This window comes from Erpetoichthys calabaricus, chromosome 11, assembly GCF_900747795.2.
Source record: "Erpetoichthys calabaricus chromosome 11, fErpCal1.3, whole genome shotgun sequence".
NCBI lineage: Eukaryota > Metazoa > Chordata > Cladistia > Polypteriformes > Polypteridae > Erpetoichthys > Erpetoichthys calabaricus.
Genome location: NC_041404.2, coordinates 148,066,643 through 148,088,121, shown reverse-complemented (window position 1 = coordinate 148,088,121; position 21,479 = coordinate 148,066,643). Strand labels below are relative to the sequence as shown.

Below are 21,479 nucleotides of genomic sequence, written 5' to 3'. Positions count from 1 at the left end.
TGGTCCTGATGGGCCGTAGTGGCCGCAGGTTTTCAATTCAACCAATTTCTTCATCCCATTTATTTAGAACATTAGAACACTCTGGACGAGAACAGGCCATTCATCCCAACAAAGCTCGCCAGTCCTATCCACTTATTTCTTCTAAAAAAACATCAAGTCGAGTTTTGAAAGTCCCCAATGTCTTACTGTCTACCACACTACTTGATAGCTTATTCCAAGTGTCTGTCGTTCTTTGTGTAAAGAAAAACTTCCTAATGTTTGTGCGAAATTTACCCTTATGAAGTTTCCAACTGTGTCCCCGTGTTCTTGATGAACTCATTTTAAAATAACAGTCTTGATCCACTGGACTAATCCCCTTCATAATTTTAAACACTTCAATCATGTCACCTCTTAACCTTCTGAAGTTTCCAACTGTGTCCCCGTGTTCTTGATGAACTCATTTTAAAATAACAGTCTTGATCCACTGGACTAATCCCCTTCATAATTTTAAACACTTCAATCATGTCACCTCTTAACCTTCTTTTCCTTAAACTCTAAAGGCTCAGCTCTTTTAATCTTTCCTCATAACTCATCCCCTGTAGCGCTGGAATCCGCCTCGTCGCTCTTCTCTGGACCTTGTCTAGTGCTGCTATGTCTTTTTTGTAGTCTGAAGACCAAAACTGCACACAGGACTCCAGATGAGGTCTCACCAGTGTGTTATAAAAGTTGAGCAAAACCTCCTGTGACTTGTACTCCACATATCAAGGCGCTATATAACCTGACATTCTGTTAGCCTTCTTAATGGCTTCTGAACACTGTCGGGAAGTCGATAGCTTAGAGTCCACTATGACTCCTAAATCCTTCTCATAGGGTGTACTCTCGATTTTCCAACCGCCCATTGTGTATTCAAACCTCACATTTTTATTTCCTATGTGTAATTCTTTACATTTATTGACATTACATTTCATCTGCCACAAATCTCCCCAAGCCTGTGTGCTATCCAGGCCCTTCTGTGATGATATAACAGATTCCAAATTATCTGCTAATCCACCTATCTTGGTATCATCTGCAAACTTAACCAGTTTGTTACTTATATTCCTATATAAATCATTTATATTTACTACTAAAGCAATACATTTTTTGGCTTAGTTTTAATTATCTTGTCTGTTACAATTCAAACCCCTTAATTAAAACTATTTAAGTTTTTAGAAGCTGCATTCAAGTTTTAGTCATTGCCTGTTTTCTTACCCAGAAAACAGTGCAGATAACCAATAAACCAGCAGTTCTCCAGCTAGTGTGCTTCCTTTTAAACCTGTGCATAGGCACCTATCAAGTATCTGTGTTTAAAAATGTTTATAGAGATAAATGAGAGGGGATTTGGAAGGAGTGATAAGTTTAAATCTGTACTCATCCACAAAACTCATGGATGATGTTCTCGGGTAAAGTAACTCTAAAGTGCAATTCAAATTTATCTTGGATGAATAAAAAGCACCAACAAACCAGATAGTTAAATACCAAGTTTCATTATTTGCAAGGCCTGAGTTCTAATTAGGAAACCAGTTGAAATGAAAACCTGCAGCCACTACGGCCCTCCAGGAATGTGATTGAGGACCCCTGTTCTATATCCACTGCATACACAGTATAGCACAGGGGTAGGCAATCTCGGTCCTGGAGTGCCACAGTATGTGCAGGTTTTTGTTCCAACCCAGTTCCTTAACGAGAACTCAATTATTGCTGATGAAGCACATATTGCTTAAGTGACATTTTGATGCTTCATTTTAGTGGTCTCGCTTGTTAAGGTTCTCCAACCTTAATTGCTTATTTCAATCTTAAACTGCATTCAGTGTTTTAATTGCTCCTTATTAGCAATAAGATGTAAAACAGGGGTAGGCAATGTCGGTCCTGGTGAGCCGCAGTGGCTACAGGTTTTCATTCCAAACCAATTGCTTAATTAGAAAACAATCATTGCCAATCTCAGACCTTATTTAATTTTATGGCTTGTTAGTCTGTGCAATGTAAGGCTTTTATATCGTAGATTTTTTTCCTTTCCAAGGATATCATCCAAATGATTTGAAGCCTAAAACAGATCATTTTCAGTCTGTCACATTTTTCTATTAAGTGTTTTATTAAATCAAACCGTGCATGATGAACACACACAGATGGAATTGGAAAAAAGCTAGCTGGAGAACTGCTGGCTGCTTTGTCTTTTACATCTTTTTGCTAATAAGGAGCAATTAAAACACTGAATGCAGCAGTTTAAGATTGAAATAAGCAATTAAGGTTGGAGAACCTTAACAAGCGAGACCACTAAAATGAAGCATTAAAATGTCACTTAAGCAATATGTGCTTCATCAGCAATAATTGAGTTCTCGTTAAGGAACTGGGTTGGAACAAAAACCTGCACATACTGCGGCACTCCAGGACCGAGATTGCCTACCCCTGGTATAGCATGTGTGTGAAGAATAATGCAGGGTTCAAAATTTTGACTTTGAGATTCCAGTTGATATGCACCTCATGTGTGTCGCTATGTGAATCTGTGGACACAATAACTCAAAAACAACGCATGAAAATGAAACCTGCCGCAGTCAGTAACATTATATTATGCTAGATGTCTATTGGTATTGAGCAAACCTGCCACAGAATATTTGGCTCTGCAGATAATTGTGTGTTTTTTGCACATTTTTAATGGCCCAAGTGTGGCACAAGGTATGTACGAAAATGCTGTCCTGCCATATTTTGCTAGTAAAATAATTTAATGTGCGAAAATGAATATGCATGAACTGTGAAGTTCTCTTGATTTCTGTTTGTATTTTAAAAATGCAAGTCTTATGCTAGGGCGGCACAATGGCAGCAACACTGCCTTGCTGTAAGGAGACCAGGGTTCGTGTCCTAGGTCCTCCCTGCATGGAGTTAATAATAATAATACATTTTATTTATATAGCGCCTTTCCCATGCTCAAGGAGTTTGCATGTTCTCCCCATGTCTGCGTAGGTTCTCTCCCACTGTCCAAGGGAGTGCAGGTTAGTGAATTGGTGACACAAAATTGGCCCTATTTTGTGTGAGAGTGAGTGAGTGAGTGAGTGAGTGAGTGTGTGTGTGTGTGTGTGTGTGTGTTTGCCCTACAATGGTTTGGTGCCCTATCCAGCTCCTTCACCGCAACCCTGGTCTGGATTAAGTGGCTTACAAAATGACACGACATGGAACATTATGCTAGTGACATACTGGATGACTGGCACATTGGAATCCGAAAAGACTTTGTGGCACAGAATGTACAGATTGTAAAAGAGTGTTTTCTACATTTACTGCTGAATGGACTTTCCTTTTCTTCTTCCTTTAATTAGTACGCATTTGTTGATATCAAGGCATTTTTTCTTTGTATTTCCTTAAAAAACAGACTGAAAACTTTCAGCCTTTTTTTCATCCGATAATTTAATTCTTTGTGTTTTCTTTCTCACGCAGGTCCGAAAAGGACCAAAATCAGGAAAACAAGACTCCACTCCGGTTAGCTGCTCTTCAAAGTGTGAAACAAAGAATGGCTTCACCCTCCTTCCTGATATGAACGGGCTGCCCATATCAAAAGTGGCTAGTGGAAGTTCTAGGACGTCTAATGTGGAGCACACTACTGAACAGCAGCTTCATTCTGCTGCAACGTATGCTGAGAAGAAGTATCCCCTCTCTGAATCTTCCTGCCAAAGGCTGGAGCAGACGGAGGATGTAAAGAATACTGGTGTGAGCCTCCACAGCTTGCTGAGAAAGTCTCGGGAATATGTAGAAATGGAACAGGGCCGCTGGGAGAGCCGAGCTGTCCAGAAGTCAATTCACGGTGAAAGCCTTTCAGATAAGGAGAATGAGAACAGCAGTGCAACTGAGGACCCACATGAAAAGAACTTGTTCTTTATTCGTAATATGAACCATGGCTGTGTCCCTGTTGGGCAAGATTCACGGACCTCTTCCTTGCCTGGAATGTCTGCCATTCATAATCGAAGAGGATCTGATTCTGATAGCTCAGAGTTGATTTCTATTCTGCCACGTAGCCTCACTGGCTCCTATGCACGTCTGCCAAGTCCGGAGCCTAGTTTGAGCCCCAGAATGCACCGCAGGCGCCCACGACCTCTGTCTGCAGGGAATATTGTCTTAACACATCCATTAAGTTGTACTGAACTTAGCCCTGCACCAGACAGAATATTGAAGATACAACAAGAGGAGAGTCCTGTGCTTTCACAGTCCAGGCCTACAGTGCAGACTCCAGTGAGAGAAGCTGAGCTTACTGTGGCCCAGTCTACCAGTGAGGCAATCAAATTAAAGGCGAGTAACAAGAGACACAGCAGCTTAGGTATTGGCATGTGGGAAGACGAGGCTAGCAGCTTTGCCAATTTCCAAGAGACTGCAGGTTTCCGCCAGCGCTCGCACACAATTGACAATCATGGCTCACTTGGCAGCCTCAAGAATGGAAAACAGTCTTCTGGAATTTATGGAAGTCTGCCGAGAAGGTCTCAGCCCCGACACTCCCCTGTCTTGCTCAATAAATCGTATGATGTAGAGAATCCATCACCCATCCTTCTAAGGGCACAGCAAGGGTGCCCAGGAATGAAAGAGGACCTGGACGTTACCAAGAGACGGCTAGACCTGGATTCTCAAGGGACGGTTGATTGTGAGGATCAGGCAACCCAGGGCAACAAAGGAGAAGCATTTGAGAGTAAGTTGAGTGGGAACAGGATGAAGGCGGTGAGATACAAAATAGAGGAGAAGACTCTGTCAATAACATTCATGAATATATCAAATTGCCTCGATACTCTGATATCTCCTTCGTACAGGCCACCTTTGCAGAGTTACATGCATTGTGAGACAAAGTGTACTGCAGTTTGAGGAACACTGATGCAGATATTTAGAAGTCTGGCAGTTCATGAGGTAGCCAGCTTGTCATTTCTGCAGTAGTAGTAGACACATAATCCAAGAAGTGAGCAAATCTTCTTCTTTCGGCTGCTCCCGTTAGGGGTTTCCACAGCGGATCATCTTGCTCCATATCTTTCTGTCCTCTGCATCTTGTTCTGCTACACCCATCACCTGCATGTCCTCTCTCACCACATCCATAAACCTTCTCTTAGGCTTTCCTCTTTTCCTCTTCCCTGGCAGCTCTATCCTTAGCACCCTTCTCCCAATAAACTCAACATCTGTCCTCTGCACATGTCCAAACCAACGCAATCTCGCCTCTCTGACTTTGTCTCCCAACCATCCAACTTGAGCTGACCCTCTAATGTCCTCATTTCTAATCCTGTCCATCCTCGTCACACCCAATGCAAATCTTAGCATCTTTAACTCTGCCACCTCCAGCTCCGTCTCCTGCTTTCTAGTCAGTGCCACCGTCTCCAACCCATATAACATAGCTGGTCTCACTACCATCCTGTAGGCCTTCCCTTTCACTCTTGCTGATATCCGTCTATCACAAATTACTCCTGACACTGTTCTCCACCCATTCCACCCTGCTTGCACTCTCTTTCACCTCTCTTCCACAAACCCCATTACTCTGTACTGTTGATCCCAAGTATTTAAACTCATCCACCTTCAACAACTCTGCTCCTTTCATCCTCACCATTCCACTGATCTCCTTCTCATTTACACATACATGTATTCTGTCTTGTTCCTACTGACCTTCATTCCTCTCCTCTCTAGAGCATATCTCCACCTCTCCAGGGTCTCCTCAACCTCCTCCCTACTATCGCTACAGATCACAATGTCTTCAGCAAACATCATAGTCCACGGGGACTCCTGTCTAATCTTGTCTGTCATCCTGTCCATCACCATTGCAAATAAGAAAGGGCTCAGAGCCGATCCCTGATGTAATCCCACCTCCGTCACTCCTATTGTTTAAAAATTTGACCTCGAGATTTTTATGAATCTTGACGTTTTAGATCTCCCGGAGTCCAATTTTTCTTTCTCGTAGGGAAAGTATTGTAATCGTCCAAAAATTCGATTTCGAGATTTTGATGAATCTCAACATTTTAGACCTCACTGAGTCCAAAAATATCATTTTTGGAATTATGCCTGTGTGTCTGTCAGTGTGTGTGTCTGTGTGTGCGTATAAACACGATAACTTGAGTACGCTTTTCACGTAGGTCAACCAAATTTTACATACAAGTGTTAGGTACAAATGTAGATTTCTATCAACTTTTGAGCTATTTCCGCTAACCGGAAGTGTTACTTTTTTATTCATGCAGCTGCGGATTCTGATTTATTCAACTTTATTTTTATAATAGTTATTCAATATATAATTAATTTGATTTCTTGTTGGGCGGCACGGTGGCGCAGTGGGTAGCGCTGCTGCCTCGCAGCTGGGAGATCTGTGGGCTTGGGCTCGATTCCCGGGTCCTCCCTGCGTGGAGTTTGCATGTTCTCCCCGTGTCTGCGTGGGTTTCCTCCGGGCGCTCCGGTTTCCTCCCACAGTCCAAAGACATGCAGGTTAGGTAGATTGGTGATTCTAAATTGGCCTTAGTGTGTGGGTGTGTTTGTGTGTGTCCTGCGGTGGGTTGGCACCCTGCCCAGGATTGTTTCCTGCCTTGTGCCCTGTGTTGGCTGGGATTGGCTCCAGCAGACCCCCGTGACCCTGTGTTCGGATTCAGCGGGTTGGAAAATGGATGGATGGATGGATGATTTCTTGTTGATGGTTCTTTAATGCACATAATATAAACATATAATCATTGTCTTGCGGTTTACTCCTCAGGTATCCATCCCCATATCTGAATATATGAGAAAGTTTAGGGGAGACCACTCCCGATTTTTTTTTTTTTCTAATAAATTGCCACTCTGATCATTTTTGTTCCACTTTTTTTTTGTGTGGGGCTTATGGTGGCAGCATTTCAAGCTGGACTGACCTGGCCACCCTATCCCCAACAACTTCCTTCATCTTATCCTGGGGAATTCCCGGGTGATTTCAGATCATTTGAGCGATATACTCTTTCCAGCATGACCTAGGTCTTCTCCCAGTAGGCCATACCTGGTACACCTCAATCGGGAGGCACTCAGAGAGCATCCTAATTATATTTCCCAGCCACTTCAAATGACTGTACTCAATGGGGAGGAGAAAACCGTTCTACCCAGAGATTCTCTTGCATTGCTGAGTTGCAGCTAGTAAGCCCAGCAGCCCTGCACAGGGACATCATCCTGGCACTCATGATCTCATTCGGTGCTTCTTAAGAAATTGTGTTTTCTGAAGATATGTTCTCAAGAGAGGTTTACCCATGGCAAATTGGTTTAAAGGTAGTGGCCAGGCAAACGATCCATAGATAGGCAGTTATATTTATTCAGCACCTTTCTAGACACTCCAAGTGCTTTACATAGACAGTTGGGTGCCACTTCAACCATCACCAATGTGCACCATCCACCTAGATGATACCATTTTGTGCCGGCACGCTCACCACACATTAGCTATTAGGTGCTGAAGGAGTGAGAGAGAGAGATAGTTAGGCAGTTAGAGACGGAGTGATTAGGGGGCCAGAATGAACAAGGTCATGGTGGGCAGTTTAGCCAGTATATCAGAGCACATCCTGCTCCTTTTGAAGAATACCCAAGGATCTTTTATGACCATCAGGATTCAGGACCTTGGGTTTGCGTTTCATCTGAAGGATGGCACCAATTCTTACAACACGGTGTCCCTGTCACTGCACTGGGGCATTGGGATCCACACACAGACCACATAAGCACCTCCTGCTGACTTCATCAACACCTCTTTCTAGTTGTTCAAACATCCAGGCGCTGACCAGATCTAAACAACAACAACATTTATTTCTACAGCACATTTTCATACAAATAATGTAGCTCAAAGTGCTTTACACGATGAAGAAAGAGGGGAAAAAAATGACAAAATAAGAATTAAAATAAGAGAACACTAATTAACATAGAATAAAAGGAAGGTACGATGGCCAGGGAGGACAGAAAAAACAAAAAAAACTCCAGACGGCTGGAGAAAAAATAAAATCTGCAGGGGTCCTGAGGCCACGAGACCACCCAGCCCCCTCTAGGCATTCTACCTAACATCAATGACCTCAATCAGTCCTCATTGTATTCAGGGTTCTCATGGAAGGACTTGATGATGACGGTCATGTGGCCTTCTGGTCTTTAATCCATCAATGTAGGGACATCACGGTGCTTTGATCAGGTGGTGGGGGTGCAGATAACCTTGGCTTCAGGTGGCTTACCAGTTCTGAAGTGCAGGTTGTATGGCTGCTGACTGTAGTAATTATTGTGAATTTCCCCTTGAGATTAATAAAGTATCTATCTATCTATCTATCTATCTATCTATCTATCTATCTATCTATCTATCTATCTATCTATCTATCTATCTATCTATCTATCTATCTATCTATCTATCTATCTATCTATCTATCTATCTATCTATCTATCTATCTATCTATCCAGTAATCAACAAGTGATCCTTACCAATGTTTCCATTAAATCAGTGACCGCCTCACCAAGAACCACAATTAGAGCCGAGCCTGAGATTATTGTTTGAACATTGAGCATCTCATGGCCAAGCACCCACAAGTCAAAGGGACAGGGTGAGAGTCGGGGGCAATACAAATCGGGTGGCACAGGCTTTAACTCGGGTTTTTAATGTAGTTTGGTTAATATTGCCTACAAAGAAGTGAATTTATTCTTATTTATGCTTTTTTTAAAATTTTTTTTAAATAGTGTTTTTCAATGAATGTTCTTCTCGCTCAGTGCTGATTCATGTCTTAAGAGGTTTTGAGTATTCCACATACTGCTTTAATGAAGAGCCATTCACTAATTTAGTCAAAAATCACTTTTGCATATGCACCATGAGGACTCCAGGTTTACAATTAGTTCTATAATTTTACATGTCTAAGAAATATTCTTCCAAACCCCAATTTGCAAAACAGTGAAGTAAATAGAAATTGCCTGACATTTCCAATAGTCTCACAGAGCCAGCTGTATAATATACACATCTGGAGACAACTATCAGTGAATTTTGCTTTGTGATCTTCTATTTAAAAATTGTTTTCTAGTTCCTGTTAGCTAATTGCTACTCAGTGTGTTTATTGTCATTGTGTACATTTTTGTAACAGTCTGGGTTTGAATGAATGAAGCAGGATGACAGGATTTTTTTTTTCCACTTGTTTATGATGTTTTTACTTTGTAGGTGAGGTGATAATAAAGAGGCAGATACTTGCTTTGGCATCAGCAAGGCGTCGGATGGAAGAGGAACATGCAATGCAGCTCTCGCTTCTGTTTGCTGAGCAGCAGAGAGAAAAAGAAAGGCTTCTGCAGGTACTCCTCTGGCTGATAGGAACCATAAGTGCATGTCAGACACATTAAAAGAAGCTGCTAATCTGAATTTAAAACTTGCAGGTCTGTAGTCTGTCACTCTTGTTCAGGTGCACTACTGAGTTCGGCATGGCCATATTTTGCATAAAATTTGTATTTCACAGGGGAGACGCACACCCTGAAAAAGTTGTTTTTTTCACAGGCTTTAACTGCCTAATTCTTTCACAAGGCACAGCCAACCCCAAACAAGCAGCTGAAGGACATAAAAGTTAAATATTACTGAAAAACAGAATTTATCTTAAATTTTAGGTAGACGAATTTTATTTGTCCCCAGGGCGAAATATAGCCTTTTACAGAAGCCTTTTAAATGCATAAATAATAATAATAATAATTCATTACATTTATATAGCGTTTTTCTCAGTACTCAAAGCGCTATCCACACAGGGAGGAACCGGGAAGTGAACCCACAATCTTCCACAGTCTCCTTACTGCAAAGCAGCAGCACTACCACCGCGCCACCTGTGAGGATAAATACATTTACAGTCATATGAAAATGTTTGGGAACCCTCTTTGTGAATTTCCCATTGGGATTAATAAAGTATCTATCTATCTATCTATCTAATTCTTTGGATTTTTCTTTCTCATTGGCTGAGCTGTCAAAGTAGCAACTTCCTTTTAATATATGACATGCCTTATGGAGACAGTAGTATTTCAGCGGTGACATTAAGTTTATTGGATTAACAGAAAATATGCAATATGCATCAAAACAAAATTAGACAGGTGCATAAATGTGGGCACCCCAACAGAGATATGACTTCAATACTTAGTTGAGCCTCCTTTTGTAAATATAACATCTAGACGCTGTCCTCCTATAGCCTTTGATGAGTGTCTGGATTCTGGATGGAGGTATTGTTGTCCACTCTTCCATACAAAATCTCTCCAGTTCAGTTCAATTTGATTGCTGCCGAGCCTGGACAGCCTGCTTCAAATCATCCCATAGATTTTCGATGATATTCAAGTCAGGGGACTGTGACGGCCATTCCAGAACATTGTACTTCTCCCTTTGCAAAAATGCCTTTCTAGATTTCGAACTGTGTTTTGGGTCATTGTCTTGTTGGAATATCCAACCCCTGCGTAACTTCAACTTTGTGACTGATGCTTGAACATTATCCTGAAGAATTTGTTGATATTGGGTTGAATTCATCCGACCCTCGACTTTAACAAGGGCCCCAGTCCCTGAACTAGCCACACAGCCACACAGCATGATGGAACCTCCACCAAATTTGACAGGAGGTAGCAGGTGTTTTTCTTGGAATGCGGTGTTCTTCTTCTGCCATGCAAAGCGCTTTTTGTTCTGACCAAATAACTCAATTTTTGTCTCATCAGTCCAAAGCACTTTGTTCCAAAATGAATCTGGCTTGTCTAAATGAGCATTTGTATACAACAAGCGACTCTGTTTGTGGTGTGAGTGTAGAAAGGGCTTCTTTCTCATCACCCTGCCATGCAGATGTTCTTTGTGCAAATTACGCTGAATTGTAGAACGATGTACAGATACACCATTTGCAGCAAGATGTTCTTGCAGGTCTTTGGAGGTGATCTGTGGGTTGTCTGTCACCATTCTCACAATCCTGCTCATATGCCGCTCCTGGATTTTTCTTGGCCTGCCAGACCTGCTGGGTTTAACAGCAACTGTGCCTGTGGCCTTCCATTTCCTGATTCCATTCCTTACAGTTGAAACTGACAGTTTAAACCTCTGAGATAGCTTTGTGTAGCCTTTCCCTAAACCATGAGACTGAACAATCTTTGTTTTCAGATCTTTTGAGAGTTGCTTTGAGGATCCCATGCTGTCACTCTTCAGAGGAGAGTCAAAGGGAAGGAAGCACAACTTGTAATTGACCACCTTAAATACCTTTATATCTCATGATGGACACACTTGTCTATGAAGTTCAAGGCTTAATGAGCTCATCCAACCAATTTGGTGTTACAAGTAATCAGCATTGAGCAGTGACAGGCATTCACTTCAGCAAAATGACAAGGGGACCCACATTTGTGCACAGCCAGTTTTTCACATTTGATTTAATTTCATACGACTAAATACTGCTTCACTAAAAATCTTTGTTCAAAAAACACCCCAGTACTCCTAGGAAATGAAAGACATACCACTGTTATCTTTTTGTTGAAAGGAGAGTCAGTTATTATGCAGACTGAGAGGGGTTCCCATACTTTTTCATATGACTGTATATATACACACACAGTATGGTCTGAACACACACCAGAAAGACTAAAAAAGAAGAGTTCTGACTTGGCAGTCCCAGTCCAAGTGAGGGGCGTATTGCTGTTGTTATAAAGGAGCCCCCCAGTTGCATTTCTTGACGTTGGCTGAAAGTCCTCTTTGTTAGTGGGTCACAGAGAGGATGTGCAGCATTGTTCACAATGGCACTCCATTTTGTTTTAATTTTCTCTTTTCCTACTACCTCCAGAGTGACGAGTTATGATTTTCACAAAGACAGCACGTCATTGAATTGAAAGTCCCTGATCAAACATTAAAAACGGGACCGTGAACATGTTATGTATTATTGGGGGTCTTGGCTCATCTGTCCAAGTGACATGATTTGAAGAAAAGTTCCAAAGGCGGGATGGCTTGATGAATTCCAAAAAAGCTACATTTAGATCTTAATCTGTTATAATAGACAAAGGTAGTAGCAGGATGTATTAACAGATGTAAAGAGAGACAAAACACAAGGAAAAAGGTTTGGGGGGATCCACCCTGTATATTGTGAGAGTTGGGTTGAAAAAGAACTGCGTGATACTCCACCGAGTAGTCTGTTGAGACTGAGTCACAAACAGGGCCAGTCTGCACAGCAAAGGTGGTAGACTTTTATAGCTGAGGGAAAGGAAGAGGCGGGTCACCTGAAGGAGAAGAGGAAGTGAGGTCATCAAGGGGGTGTGGTCTGATGCCAAAAGAGGAAGACGATTAGGTCTTACTGCTTCTATAAGAATGGGAGAAGAGGCATTAGCACACCTGACTGCCCCCTATACCTGTGTTTCAGCATTAGCTAGACCCCCCCCGCTGCCTCCCATGCGCACGTTTGTGACACAGCCTAAATTCTCATTGTTGTTTGTGCTTCTGTCTGTAACTAGAACATTCTGACAAGTTCTTGGTGAATTAAAAATAGTCTTTTGTCCAATCTTTAGCACTTATGCATGTTGTAGTTTGTATGTGAATGATTAAACTTGAAAGGGGCCTTCACTTTCTGCTTAGAGGTCACGGTTTCTATATTGGATAACAGGATTTTCCTGGTAAAAGCTGTATACATAAAATGTGCTGTGTATATATAAATGGAAGCTAAATGTGTGTTAATAACTAAATATAGCAGTAATAGATAATCATTTGTAAAGATACATTGTCACAAAATCAAAGAAGCCACAGAAAGATTCAGGGCAGCCATCCGTATATTATTCCCTGGCTGCAAAAATGTTTTTGAAAGGTTTGTAGTGATGTGTACAGTTTGGAGTCCAGAACAGAACTGAGTGGATGGAGGAAAGATGGTTGTTTTATAGGTCAGTGTAGGAAGTGACATCAAAGGGGCAGGAACCGGAAGGGTCTTCATCCATAGGCTCACACCAGGAAGTGACGTCAAAGGGGCCGGAACTAGGAATGACATCATCAGGGCCAGGTGGAAGTTCCTGTGAACGGTCTATAGAAAAACGAGAGAAAGAGTCCGTGCACTCCGCCACCTCTCAGTCTGGCTCGGAATTATTCTCATTCAAGCCCTTTAGCTGCTTCCCATACGCACGTGTGTGACAATATAAAGCATAAATTACCGTGACATTGCATTTTTTTTAATGGTCTGGAAAAAGTTGATAGTTTACACTTTCCTAAACATCAGCAAAACCAAGGAATTGGTTATTGACTTTGGCTGCACCAAAGAGCCTCAGTGCGTTGTTCGTATTCAGGGAGTGGATGTGGGGGTGGTGCACTCTTACAAGCACTTGGGGGGTCCACATCAATGACAGATTGGACTGGTCTTGTAACACAGAGGAGCTGTAGATAAAAGAGCAGACCAGGCTGTTTTTTCTTAGGAGACTGCGTTCTTTTAATGTGGGAAGTGACATCCTTCACATCTTCTACAACCCTGTGATGGCCAGTGCATTTTTTCTATGCTCTGTGTGGTAACATCACTGTAAGAGAGGCCCACTGAATAAAAGAACTGATTGAAAACGCAGGCTCCGTTATGGGGTCCACTCTGGACCCCCTAGAGTTAAGTAGAGAAGGAAAGAATGAAGAAAAAACTGAGTGCCATTATGAACAATGCTGCACATTCTCCCTCTGATACACCAACACTGAGGGTTTTCAGCCAGCAAATTATTCAGCAAAAGTGTGTGAAGAAATGCACTTTTTGTGTGATTTTGTGCTATATAAAAATAAATTGTATTGTACTGTATTATATGCCAAAAGGCAATACACCTGCGTAATGCCTCACTGGGACTGGCACTACCAAGTCAGATGTTTTTCTTTCTTTTTAATTGTCTCTCTTTTTAGTCATTCTGGTTCGTGTTTGTCTATATTTATTTATCGATTTATTCATCCATCCATTATCCAACCCGTTATATCCTAACTACAGGGTCACGGGGGTCTGCTGGAGCCAATCCAGGAAAAGCCAAACAAGGCAGGAAACAAACCCCGGGCAGTGTGCCAGCCCATCACAGGGCGTGCGTACACACACACACACACACACACACACTAGGGACATTTTATAATCACCAACGCACCTAACCTGCATGTCTTTGAACTGTGGGAGGAAACCCACGCAGACACAGGGAGAACATGCAGGGAGGACCAGGGAAGCAAACCCAGGTCTCCTTACTGTGAGGCAGCAGCGCTACCCACTGCGCCACCGTGCCGCCTTATCGATTTATATATTTATTTATTTTAAGAGCTTCTATAAAAGTCAAATTTCCCCCTGTGGACAAATAAAATTCCATATATTTAAGTTCCATCTATTTTTTGGCTTTTAGATTATTTTGCCTTCAGACAGACTGGAAAGCAAAGAGGCAGCTCCCCTTACAGCTACCTTAACTAAATAATTGTGGTAACAGTCTAGTACTTTGGACATGTTTGTTAGCATGATAAACACCTCTTTCTGTATACTGAAGTGTTTTCAATTTTAAAAAGTATTTTCAGTTCTTGAGCATGTGTTCACATTAATGATTGAGTTAAGTAAAGGGGGGTAACACGCAGAACAGAGTCATCACATGAAGAGTACTTCATAACTTCAAGTTTATTTTATTGTCTCTATTTACATCCTGTCAGGATACTATGCTAACGCTTCGTCGCATACAACACTGAATACCAACTTTAAGTGGAATTACAGCATAACTGGATAATGTTGTGTGTTGTTTAGGAAATGGTAGAACAGGAAAGACACCTGAAAAATGACAAGAGTGACCTATCAGTTTCCAGTGAGAAGCACGATGAAATTCCAGCAGACTGGAGAGCAGTTAGTGAGAGCTGTCCAAGTCGAATGACCCTACTACAAGAAGAGATCATGTCTGCCTGTAGCTCCGCTGGCAGTGGTAAGTTTCTCCTCGCACTCTGTAACAATGGCGTTGCCTAATAGGATAACTCCCTACTCATCACACTCCTGGCTCCTTCTCATCAGCCTGTTGGGCTTATTCTTCACAACTTCATTTTCCATCTTCTCACTTGCCTCATAACTTGTCATATGTGTCAATGAGTAAAGCTTTTAAAACAACTCAAGAACTACCTACCATCTTTGCTTTGTCTTCCTTAACAGTAAGTCCAAAGTCCCGAAATCTTGATAAATGTTCTCATTTTGACTATGGGCTTTGCTGTCTGTCTTTGCCTTTGATCCGACTCTTAATGTTTTCTTTGTTCAGGAATTTTGATCCGACTCTTAATGTTTTCTTTGTTCAGGATATGTAGCCCAGCTCTGCCCTGGATATTCCTATCCTGCCACTCAGTCACCTGCTCTGCTTTATGGGCCGCATAGAGGCAGCAAGTCTTACCATCACATATCTCAGGTGAATATGCTGTTTGTTGTGTATTCCTCACTATCCATTTTCTTTAACGTAACTTTAATTACCTCCATTTAGCAATCCTTTTACTTGTCTCATGGGGTAAAAATCCATCCATCCATTATCCAACCCGCTATATCCTAACACAGGGTCACGGGGGTCTGCTGGAGCCAATCCCAGCCAACACGGGGCACAAGGCAGGAAACAAACCCCGGGCAGGGCACACGCAACCACACATTAAGCACACACTAGGGACAATTTAGGATCGCCAATGTTAACCTGCATGTCTTTGGACTGAGGGAGGAAACCCACGCAGACACGGGGAGAACATGCAAACTCCACACAGGAAGGACCCAGGAAGTGAACCCAGGTCTCCTTACTGCGAGGCAGCAACGCTACCACTGTGCCACCGTGCCGCCCTGGGGTAAAAATACCAAACCAAATGCACTGTTTTATCTGATAACAAAAAAAAAAAAAAAAAAAGAGCAAGAAGGGCTACCCATTATCAGAATATAGCAAATGTGGCTATTATCTGAGAGCAAAAATAAAAGTCTTTAGTGTACAAAAAATAGTGAAGGTGAATTGAAGAGGTACCTTATATTTTCATTTTCAAGCACTTGAGACCACGTCACATTAGGTGACTGTTTCAGTAATAGCCTTCAGTGGCCAACAGCTGTAAAGTGGGATTCTGCAGATGCTGGGGAAAGATGGCAGACGAAATCAGATGGGCTCGGGGGTCCCCGCTAAAGGCAGAGGGATGACTGCACTTGTCAGGATGTCTCCGTGTGCTGAGAGGATCGTAAACATAGAGCAGAGGAGACAACAGTTTTGAAAGGAGGCACAAGAGGCTTGTGATGGTTTTAAAGAGACAGATCCTGAGTGTTTTAACCTCTGAATGTAACCTTTTTGGTTTTATTTATTAGTATGTTAATCTCCACTATTATTAAGAATATTTCTTTTGACTTACTTATAAGAAGACTTTTGCTCTGCACTTGATTTGATTTTCTGGGACACTTTGTGAAATAAAAGCAGTGAGCGCACTTGTACCTCCTGTTCCTGTTCTGTGTCCTCATTGCCTGGCTCATCCTCGGACATGACTCTTGACCACCCGGGTTCAAAGGGTGTTCGCACAGCTGCAGCCAACCCAGGCCGTCACATCTTGTCATTATGCAAAAAAAAAAAAAAAAAACCCTGCTTTCCCTGCTTGTTTTTAATTTTTGCTTTTCCTTTGACTTGTAGGCCATTAGCCCAGAGCTTCATCACAGGTTTTGTAAGCTGACCGCTCTGGTAAAGGGCTTTCTAACTCGCAGATTGTTGGAGACTGAAAAGGTTAAGCATCTACGCAAGACAATTAAGGTTAGTGATTGAGTTCACTTTAAACTTTGAAAATGTAGAGGTCCTTGACTAAAGTGCCAGTGGAATATATAAAGTACAATTTGTCACAAGCATGGCATTCAGAGTATTTTTTATTCCTTGTTCTTAAGTATTAACTGCAATTGGAGTGAAAGCATAGTGTTTTTAATAATATAGTAAATAATTATGAATGGGGTAACATGGTGGAAAAGCAGGTTTTATTTGTGCCTTACAGTACTTCATTCTTTTTACAGAAGAAAGGCCTGTAGCCATGTTTACTGGTGTCTTTATATTGGGCTCATGTGAGCCAAGGTGTGCCTATGAGTGTGTGCCTTATGATGGTTTAGAGCACAGGTGTCGAACTCCGGTCCTGGAGGGCCGCAGTGGCTGCAGGTTTTCATTCTAACCATCTTCTTCATTAGTGAGCCGTTTTTACTGCTAATTAACTTCTTTTGCTTTAGTTTTAATTAACTTGTCTCTTTTTCCTTAATTATCAGCCAAACAATAATGAGACCCAAAACAAGCCGCCACATGACCAGCTCACCTGTGCCCATCACACAATATCTGAAAATAAAGAAAGGTGAAGGTCTCAGTAAGGTTGATCTCTCAGGTCACCAAAACATTTTGACGGTGTTCTTAGAAAAAACAGAAAAATTAACAGATTTGGAAATGTCTGCTGTGGCAGAATGAGAGCAGCAGCAAGCCATTGAATTAAATAATGGGTTTAATTAACAGCAAGAATCAGCTTCTGATTAAGAAACTGGTTGGAGTGAAATTGGTTGGAGTTTGAAATCCCAGTTTAGCTGGTCATCTGTTGGCTCGTTTCACGTCTCATTTCTGTTTGGCTGCCATTTAATGAAGAAACAAATCAATTCAAAGGACTGAATCCTTAAAAACAGGGGCTATTAAAATGAAGGGAAAATGAGTTAATTAGCAGTGAAAACTAATCATTGATCAGGAAAAGGGTTAGAATGAAAACCTGTAGCCATTGCGGCCCTCCAGGCCCAGAGTTCGACACCCCTACTTTAGAGTCCCTTTCAGAGTTACATTTATTCATTTAGCAGATATTTTTGTCCAAACCAACTTACTGATGAGGTCAACATAAGAAATTTCAAAGTGTCTATTTTGAAACTAGTGTTTCAAATGAGGAGACGTAAATTGACAGAAGCAAGTGAAAAGGACTTTAGACCTTAAACCAGGGGTTGGCAAAGTCATTCCTGGAGGGCCGCAGTGGCTGCAGGTTTTTGTTCCAACCCAATTGCTTAATAAGAAACACTTATTGCTCAAGTAACACTTCTGCTTCATTTTAATTGTCTCAATTGCTAAGATTTTGAATCCTTATTGCTTATTTTAGTCTTAAACAGCTGTTGGTTTTTAATTGCTCCTTATTAGCAATAAGATACAAATAACAAAAGAGACCAGCATTTCTCCATTTAGTTTGTTTCCATTTACACCTGTGTGTATTTATCATGCACTATTTGGTTTTATTAAATATCTGGTAGAAAAGTGAAGAGAAAAAAAGTGAAGGACTGAGAATTAGTCATCTGTTTTAGCCTTCAAATCATTTAAGTGACATCCTTAGAAAGGAAAAAAAAATCTAGGATATGAGAATGACCTGACATGGCAGAGTTAAAGCACTAACAAGCCATGAAATTAAATTATTGGCACGGATTGTTTTCTAATTAAGCAACTGGGTTGGAACAAAAACCTGAACCCACTGCAGCCCTCCAGGACTGACTTTGTCCACCCCTGCCTTAAACCAATTCAAGCACAGCACTAGTTGACTTTACCTTTGCTACAAAGAACCTGGCATTAAGACCATCAGTAATTAGTAAGGTATTTAGAAAGATGGAAAGTCTTTAATGTTTCTTAAATTCATTGAGGGACCCAGTAATTCATTTGACCAGTGGGGAGCTGCACAAATAAAGAGTCTACCTTGAAATTTGGTACCACGTTGAGGTGGTAAGTCCTGAAGCTGTTCTTTAGCAGACCTGAGTGGGTGGAATGGAGCATTAGGAGCTAATGGGGACCACCAAATTAGTATATGCTGAACTGCTGACTGCTCTGTTGGCAAGCATCAATGGCTTGAACTGGATGTGTGCTACTACAACAACAACATTTCTTTCTATATCACATTTTCATACAAATGATGTCACTCAAAGTGCTTTACATGATGAAGAAAGAGAAAAAAAGACAAATAAGAAAATAGAATTAGGGAACACGAATTAACATTGAATAAAAGTAAGGTCTGATGGCCAGGGAGGACAGAAAAATCAAAACTCCAGACGGCTGCAGAAAAAGAAAAAAATCTGCAGGGGGTCTGGGCCACGAGACCACCCAGCCCCTTCTAGGCATTCTACGTAACATAAATGATCTCAGTTAGTTCTCATTGTATTCAGGGTTCTCATGGCAGAAGTTGATGATGACGGTCATGTGGACTTCAGGCCTTTAATCCATCAATGTAGGAACATTATGGTGCTTTGCTCAGGTGGTGGTGGCGCAGATCACCACCACAAAAAACCAGAAAAAGAACAGAAGAGAAAGTAGGAGTTAGTACGGACCTGGAAAGGGGAGTGACGTGAGTCTGTCTTGGTGGATTAATTTCTTAGTGGTACATCTAGATAGACAGATACTCCGTCATACTCCCTGCCTCTCCATTTCGAGCTCCACAGCGCGTTGCCTGTACTGAGTCATTTCCTGGCGCTGGTCTGAGGTCAACTAAACAGAGAAAAAATAAATAAATAATTTAAACAATAATATATAAAGGTATTTTCTTTATTCTTTTTTTTAGGAAAATCTGATTTTACAACAGTTTCCTCCGGGCTCTCCGGTTTCCTCCCACAGTCCAAACACATGCAGGTTAGGTGGATTGGCGATTCTAAATTGGCCCTAGTGTGTGCTTGGTGTGTGGGTGTGTTTGTGTGTGTCCTGCGGTGGGTTGGCACCCTGCCCAGGATTGGTTCCTGCCTTGCGCCCTGTGTTGGTTGGGATTGGCTCCAGCAGACCCCCGTGACCCTGTGTTCGGATTCAGCAGGTTGGAAAGTGGATGGATGATTTTACAACAGCATCTCGCCATCAGATTAAGTACATTAGGAGGTAAAATAAAATCTGCCAGTTTTATCAATTTCGATAAAGCATTTAAGGCCCAATACAGTAATGCAGTGATTAGTGCTGCTGCCCGACAGTCCCGCAAACTCGGGATCAAATCTCATCCCAGGAGCTGCTTGTGTGCATTTAACTCCACAAACTCCAATTCCATATTCCAAATACAAGCAGTTTAGATTAACTGGTCCAATATTTGAGAGCGGGTGAGTGCTTGAGTGTACCCTGCTATGAACTGATGCCCACGCGGCCTTGAGCCTAAAGCTATTGTGATAGACAGGCATGAAGGGTACTATATAAAAGATAGATAGATATGAATGGCACTGTGTGATTGATAGATAGATAGACAGATATATATATACATAAAAGGCACTAAGATAGATAGAAAGAAAGAAAGAAAGATAATGGTGACAAATAAAAGTTCTTTCTTTCTTTCTTTCTTTCTTTCTTTCTTTCTTTCTTTCTTTCTTTCTTTCTTTCTTTCTTTCTTTCTTTCTTTCTTTCTTTCTTTCTTTCTTTCTTTCTATCTGGCTGAATAGAAACCCCAACTAGAGAAAAATATTATTTTTGCAAATGGGTGGCTTCTAAATGTGTATTAGGAATGGCTTTCCACTTCTTCATTAATGACAGAGACCCTCTTTCAATTATGAAGATATCTGTCGTATATATCAATCTTAATGCATTTCTCTTTATTTTCTATTAACAAAATTAGACTGTAATTCAGTTCCTGACAGCAGCAGATATTTTCTTCTTATTGAAACAAGCTTAGTAAGATCATTTCAAACTTTTACAACACTGAGGATTGTGGAAGAGAGGTGAAAAAGAGAGTGCAGGCAGGGTGGAGTGGGTAGAGATGAGTGTCAGGAGTAATTTGTGACAGACGGGTATCAGCAAGAGTGAAAGGAAAGGCCAACAGGACGGTAGTGAGACCAGCTATGTTATATGGACTGGAGACGGTGGCACTGACCAAGAAAGCAGGAGACAGAGCTGGAGGTGGCAGAGTTAAAGATGTTAAGATTTGTATTGGGTGTGACGAGGATGGACAGGATTAGAAATGAGGACATTAGATGGTCAGCTCAAGTTGGACGGTTGGGAGACAAAGTCAGAGAGGCGAGATTGTGTTGGTTTGGACATGTGCAGAGGAGACATGCTGGGTATTTTGGGAAAAGGGTGCTAAGGATAGAGCTGCCAGGGAAGAGCAAAAGAAGAAGGCCTAAGAGAAGGTTTATGGATGTGGTGAGAGGGGACATGAATGTGGTGGGTGTAATGGAGAAAGACGCAGAGGACAGGAAGATATGGAAGAAGATGATCCACTGTGGCAACTCCTAACGGGAGGAGCCGAAAGAAGAAGAAGAAGAAGAAAACACTGAGGAGACCATTTAGTCCCTTCAGTTAACTGAGTTGGTGACTATCTAAGTTTTCCCATTTTAAAAAACCTACAACTACATGAATTGATATTTCTTCCAGATTTCCATGATCCTTTGTGTAAAGTGCTTCAGGTGTTGTTGTTGGTTACTCTTGAGTGGTAAGTGCATGTACTATAGTGTGTGCTTGATTGGCAGTTCTGAATTGTCCCATTGTGGCCATGTAGTGGGCTGACAGCCATTCTTAGATGGGGGATTCCTTCCTCGTATCCACTACTGTCAAGCATAGGAAATGGATAGTAGTACAGTTTCAGCGTGGGCATTTATGCAGATAATTGTGATTCTAATACTTCTTTAGTGTGT

The 21,479-nt window shown here is 41.6% G+C and overlaps 1 protein-coding gene across 2 annotated transcripts in view; it reads left to right on the top strand.

The window, feature by feature from the left end:
• Nucleotides 1-21,479, top strand: part of LOC114661141 (centriolar coiled-coil protein of 110 kDa-like) — a 72,433-nt gene that overhangs the window by 32,592 nt on the left and 18,362 nt on the right. For both annotated transcript variants that reach the window (XM_028814303.2, XM_051933398.1), the window contains 5 exons: nt 3,439-4,675; nt 9,134-9,261; nt 14,664-14,835; nt 15,197-15,303; nt 16,537-16,653. In XM_028814303.2, the coding sequence (XP_028670136.1) occupies nt 3,439-4,675; nt 9,134-9,261; nt 14,664-14,835; nt 15,197-15,303; nt 16,537-16,653 (1,761 nt within the window). The remainder of the gene's footprint in view (nt 1-3,438; nt 4,676-9,133; nt 9,262-14,663; nt 14,836-15,196; nt 15,304-16,536; nt 16,654-21,479) is intronic.